General features: G+C 36.9%; 1 protein-coding gene and 2 pseudogenes across 1 annotated transcript; all 3 read left to right on the forward strand.

Annotated features, from left to right (window-relative positions):
* The first annotated feature begins 332 nt into the window (after positions 1-332).
* On the forward strand, positions 333-2,538 carry LOC111284583 (cytochrome P450 93B2-like). Its single transcript, XM_022873306.2, has 2 exons — positions 333-1,320; positions 1,665-2,538. Exons 1-2 carry the CDS (start codon positions 403-405, stop codon positions 2,346-2,348), a joined length of 1,602 nt encoding a protein of 533 aa, XP_022729041.1. The 5' UTR covers positions 333-402; the 3' UTR covers positions 2,349-2,538.
* A 957-nt stretch (positions 2,539-3,495) lies between these two features.
* On the forward strand, positions 3,496-4,501 carry LOC111286335 (uncharacterized; annotated as a pseudogene).
* Positions 4,449-6,253, forward strand: LOC111286154 (dirigent protein 25 pseudogene; annotated as a pseudogene).
* Positions 6,254-6,623: the final 370 nt, after the last annotated feature.

Below are 6,623 nucleotides of genomic sequence, written 5' to 3' on the forward strand. Positions count from 1 at the left end.
TGTTAATTTTAACAGAAAATTTCAAGCAATTGCAAAATTATTATTATTTCTAGATAATATGATTAAGCATATCGATCTGAGCGTACGATTAAAATTTTATTTTTGAACCGCCATTCACAATGTTTGAAATCTGATAAAGAACATTCCTCCGTTACCGATTCGACAAACCCTTGTCGGTTGCAAATTTTTTTCTGCCAAAGTTACAAAATCATTTTAGTAATAAAGACAAAATCTTAAATATCATATGTATAGTTTTAACCCTAATTAATTATTAGCGTTTTCCATTTGATGATTTTGATCAATGATAAATCCTTATAAATATGTGGATGCATGGCAATGGTTATTCGATCAGGCATAAACTAGTTTCTCAAAGGTAAGGCTTCCCTTCCCTGTCCGAAAGCTATGATACTTGAGCTTAAGGATTCTGCCATTCTCTTCATTGTCATACCCCTTGCCCTAATATTCCTCTTGCGAAACCGATCACGGCTTCGCCTTCCTCCAAGCCCACCAGGCTTGCCAATCATTGGCCACCTTCATTTGATCGTCGGTACTTTGCCTCACCAGACGTTCCACAACCTATCGTCTCGCTATGGCCCCTTGATTTATCTCAGGCTCGGTTCTGTCCCAGCTATTGTGGCCTCTAATCCTGAACTTGCAAAAGAATTCCTTATGACCAATGAGCTCTCATTCTCTACCCGCAAGCGTAGCATAGCTGTCGATCAACTTACCTATAAGGCTTCCTATGCATTTGCACATTATGGACCTTACTCAAAATTCATCAAAAGGCTAAGCTCTTCAGAGCTTGTAGGCAGCCGAATGATCAATCGGTTTCTTCCTGTTCGAACCAAAGAATTGCGGTATTTCCTCCAACTCCTATTGAGCAAATCCAAAGTTGGTCAAAGTGTTAATGTCTCCCAGGAGTTGTTGAAGCTGACGAACAATACAATCTCTCAAATGATGCTGAGTATAAGGTGTTCAGGGGCTGATAGCCAGGCTGACGAGGCTAAAAATTTGGTGCGTGAAGTGACAGAGCTTTTCGGAGAATTTAATTCCTCAGACTTCATTTGGTTTTGCAAGAACTTAGATTTGCAGAGATTTAGAAAGAAAATTGACCATGTTCATAGAAGGTATGATGGGTTGCTGGAGAAGATTATATCAGATAGGGAATTAAAAAGAAAGAAAAGGATGGAGGAAAAAACAAATGATCAAGGTGATGATGAAGATGATATGAGGGATTTTCTTGACATTATGCTTGATGTTATGGAGGATGAGAATTCCGAGATAAGATTAACAAGAGATAACATTAAGGCCTTGGTTCTGGTAAGTGGCTGATTTCAGGTTTGCACCCACCCCCCCCCCCCCCCCCCAAAAAAAAAAAAAAAAAAAAAACTTCAATTCAATGTCTCTTGCTGAACTGCATGCATTGATATATTCTTTGCCCAATTCATGGTGACCAACCAACATCAGATCTAAATGTTAATGCATGCGTCCATAACTAAATATGTACGTAGACCTTGTTCAATTGTATGGAAAAATAATCATAGTTTTCCTTAAAAAGAATAAAAACTAGAACTAAAAGCGGGAATGGTTTCATTTATATTAACCGATCGAAAACTATTTCTTTCTGAAAAATTGTTTTTCTTTTCTTCGGCAAACATACATAGGATTTCTTAACGGCAGCAACTGATACAACAGCTGGAGGAATTGAATGGGCGTTAGCAGAGCTGATGAACCATCCGAAAGTGCTTGAGAAAGCAAGGCAGGAGATTGACAAAGTAGTGGGAACTAATAGAATCGTACAAGAATCTGACACTGCAAATCTTCCCTACATCCAAGCTATTATAAAGGAAACACTTCGGCTTCACCCACCAATCCCCGTTGTCGCAAGAAAATCAGTAGAAGCTTGTAAAATTAATGGATATGATATCCCTGCAAATGCAATAGTATTTGTAAACGTATGGTCGATTGGAAGACACTCGGGGTACTGGAAAGATCCTCTGGAATTTCGTCCTGAGCGATTCTTGTCAAGCAATGGAACTGAAGGAGCAAGTCATATAGACGTTAAAGGTCAGCATTTTCAGCTATTGCCATTTGGTTCAGGGAGGAGGGGCTGCCTTGGTATCTCTTTAGCCATGCAAGAATTGCCTACGGCAGTGGCGGCTACCATTCAATACTTTGATTTCAAGGTGGTTACCCCAGACGGGGTGAAATCTACCGCCGAAAATGTTGTCGATATGACTGAAAGAAATGGATTAACATCCCCAAGAGCTCATGATCTTGTCTGCATTCCGGTGCCACGACTGAAAAATCTGCTTAATGTCCTCGAACCTGTTGGGGAAATAATCTGAACAATAGTACTAATAACTAATAAGTTTGGAGTCTTCCAAACATGTTTGTAAGATTGTTGTTACTATTTCGGTAATACATGGTACTAAGATGTTGAATAAGTGAAGTTATTTTGGTATGTGTTAATGTCTAATTAGTGTAATATGTAAGAATGTTGTTTATTTGCCTATTATTCCAAAAGCAGTAAACTATTTTTCCCTTTTCCTTTTTCAATTAGGCCTTTGAAATTCTTAATTTATTTATCTATTTTATTAAATTATTATAATCAATTAATTTCACTTTATCAACAAATTATAACGGGTAAAACATTGCATTTTGAGAAGCAAAGTTAATGTTTGATTATAGTAATGTGCAAATTTAATTTTTAATTTTAATTTTAATTTAATTATTTTAAATAAAAAACTACACTTAAAAAAAACTTTATTTAACTCTTTTTTCCAAAAAAGCACAAAAAACCGACGCCAAAAAGGACAACCCTTTTATGGCAACTGTGAAAGAAGTACATGACCCGGACGAGGCTTTTTCTCTTTAGTCTTTTCTTACCAAATGGGACATAAACGTGATTGTCCTTCATTTTCTTCTCTTATTTACAAGCTTGCAGAGTCTCGAAATTTCGAAGATACTGAAACTCTTCTTGGCTATTTATAGAACTTAATATTCATTGCAAAGAAACCGTTTTTGTTTCTTTGTTCTAAAAGCTATCTAACTTTTCCATAAAATGCCTTCTTTTAATTGCGTTCGCACGGTTCTATCTATAAATTTGTTTCTTATTGCTCTTGTCGAATAAGTTTGTTGGAACACCTTTAAAATAATAAATCACATGAATGAAATGTGATAGTAAAAGATTATATTTTTTAAAATCAAATAATTATTTAATAAGAATTATGTTTATATATATTATTTTATGAACAAATAATTTTTTGGTTGCAAAAGAAAACTATTGTCCTTATAAAGAGGAAGAAAGATGACGGGATAAAATTTACGCCTTATATGATTTTTAATTGATCTTTTAATTAAGAAAAAAAGTCAAATAAATATATTTGTATAAAAAAATCTATTTGATTATAAATATATCTTTTTAATTTTTGGAAGATACAAGACTGAAAATATATTTTGTCCACCAAAAAAAAAAAAAAACTTCACAAATTTTATATAATCAAATTAAATATTTTGTTTTTATACCGGTAAATATTTCATAATTGATTTTGTCAATACAAAACAGAATTAATCATCGAGTTTTATTGTAATTTCAAAATATATCGTTAGTTCATATCAATTAATCGTGAGGGGAAAGTGATATCTTGAAGTTTTTCGTCAATTTCTTAATTTTTTTAACCCAAGTTCTTACTAGGTTTTTATGCAAAATAGGCCAATTCATCAAAAGAAATGGGTTGTCATCCGAATTCGATAACATTCAACGTAATGATCAAAGGGTTGCTAGAAAGGGCACAGTTTGATGAAGCTTGCAATTTGTTTGATGAAATGCTAGAAAGAAACGTAAGCCTAGTGTCGTTACTTACAATAGTTTTATAAGGTTTTTGTGTAAAAAATGTGACGGGGGAAAAAGCTAAAAATTTAGTTGAAGTTATGGTTAAGAAGGGAAACTAGGGACGTATCCCGATGCTGTGACTTACGCTTTGTTGATGGAAGGGTCTGTGTTTTTTAGGTGAATATAAGGAAGCTAAAAAGATGATGTTTGATGTGGAATATAAAGGTTGTAAAACAGAGGTTATTAACTTTTTGTTTTGATGAGTTATCTGGGAAAGAGAGGGGAGATTGACGAAGCTAAAATCATTGCTTAGTGAAATGAAGAAAAGGCGGTTTAAGCCAGATGTTGTGATTTATAATTTATTCGTGAATTATCTTTGCAAGGAAGGTAGAGTCGGAGAGGCCTACAAAGTTTTGATTGAAATGCAGGTTAAAGGTTGTGAGCCCAATGCAGCTACATATAGGATGATGGTTGATGGATTTTGTATGGTTAGGGATTTTGAAGGAGCTTTGAAGGTTTTGAACGTGATGTCAACGAGAAGATATTGTCCGCGGTTGGCAACATTTTGTCAGTTGGTTGCAGGGCTATTGAAGTGTGTGAAGATTGATGGTGCTTGCTTTTGTTTTGGAGATAAAGAGAAAGATAAGCTTTGATTTGGAGGGTTGAGGAGCTTTGGTTAGGGATGCTTGCAGTGGGTTTGATAATAGTGAACTTCTAACTCAACTTATCTTGGTCAATAGTGATTAGTTAACTAGTAAACATGCTAGATTTCCCCTACTTTTGTTGTTGCATTAGGATTTAACTTGTCATCACCTTGAAATTTGGATGGTCTGATTTCTGGTATTAAGAAGTGTGATGATTGAGTTCTAATACTTCCAAATGCATGACAATTAAGAGTAAATCTTTTATCTTTCCTCTTTATTCATGTTTCTTCTGTAATTTACCTTGTAATTAAAATATAATTAGCAGATGTGAATGACTTCATCAAGGCTAGCCCCATCAATACTGAGTCAGTAGTCATTATTATGGTATTTTTAGTTGTGTTCGAGTTAAGAGGCAGTGGATTTGGTAGAAAATATTGGACAGAAGGATATGATATTGCTTATGCATCCACCATATTTAGATCTACATCTTAAAAGAGGGATAATATCCTTACCTTCTAACTAAAACACTATTGGGATGAAAACGCAAGCACCTACTCCATTGATCAACTCCACAACACTCTGCCTTCAATTTAGCTTCTATATATGTTTATCTGCATTACTACCCCTCTTAAGTCATCATTTCTGGCCGAAGAAATCTCAAATCACCAACCTCACAGCATTTCATATTAAGCCCCAAATTCATGGCAACTTTCACACCCCTGCTCTCCATCACACTTCTAACTCTCACAATCACCTTTTCAGCTGCTGCTCGAGCTCTTGACGAGGACAAACCTGTTCCCACCACTGTTCCCAATGTACATGATTCAGTGACACCATCCTTTGCTGGTGCAGCACCTGTTGTTGCTGCCTCAGCTACAGCCACTGGGGCAACAGTGGCCTCCGCAGACCCCCACCATCCTCTTACTTTCTTCATGCATGACATACTTGGCGGATCAAACCCCTCAGCAAGAGCTGTTACTGGGATTGTCTCCAATCCAGCAGCCAGTGGTCAGGTGCCCTTTGCCAAGCCTAATGGTGCAAACCTCCCAGTTAACAATGGTGTTTCTGTCAACAGCAATAATAATGGAATCGTTAACAACAATAACGTCCCCTTTCTTACTGGCCTTGGCGGTAAGGCAGCCAATGCAGCTCAAAACAATGGAAACAACCCAATAAATAATGGCTCTGGGGGAGTTGCAATCCTGAATGGAGGTCAACTCCCTGCAGGAAGCACAATTCAAAAGTTCATGTTTGGCACATTGACTGTTATAGACGATGAGCTAACTGAAGGGCATGAGCTTGGTTCAGGTTTGATTGGCAAGGCACAGGGGTTTTATGTGGCTAGTTCTGTTGATGGGAACGGCCAGACCATGGCTTTCACAGCCATGTTTGAGAGCGGTGGCTATGCCGATAGCATCAGCTTCTTTGGTGTACATAGGACAGCTGTTTCCGAGTCCCACCTCGCAATCATGGGCGGCACTGGCAAGTACTTGAATGCTAAGGGCTATGCCATTGTCAAGACATTTCCAGCTACCAACCAGAATGAAACTGATGGATTGGAGACTCTGCTGCAGTTCACTGTTTATCTTGCTTACTAACATGTTTTCGTTTGGAGGCAACTAGTTTGCTAAAATATATGTGCAAGTTATATGAATAATGAAGGATCTTTGTGATTGAAATAAAGGAATCTTGCTTAAAAATCTGGTTGGTATATACAAACTTTCAAGTGAGTAAAGATTTTCTTTCATGACTATCTCCTTAAAAATAACATAATAAAGCAAACCATTAAACTTCCTTGAACATGGCCTTGATAATGTGTTAGGGGCATATAATGATCAAAAGGGCATAGTGGTCTCTTTTCTTCCTTCAGTCTTTAGCAGACAACTAGGGGTATCTTGATCATTTGTGTTGACTTGACATGTCAAGTTGGTCCGACATCTCCAGTGCCACCTCAGTTCAGCTCTATCATAATTATCCCCTTTTTGTCCTCTTTAGCTTACCTATAAATATGGAGACTCAAGCACCATGAAGCCAGGTTCATCTAACTCATACCTTTCGCTCCTTCCTACTTTCTCACTTTCTTTCCGACTTGATTCTTATTGACTTGCGCGTCAGAATGCAATCGCAAGAACACCCCATGCCTT

This window comes from Durio zibethinus, chromosome 6, assembly GCF_047325235.1.
Source record: "Durio zibethinus cultivar Kanyao isolate XHJ-2024 chromosome 6, ASM4732523v1, whole genome shotgun sequence".
Lineage (NCBI taxonomy): Eukaryota > Viridiplantae > Streptophyta > Magnoliopsida > Malvales > Malvaceae > Durio > Durio zibethinus.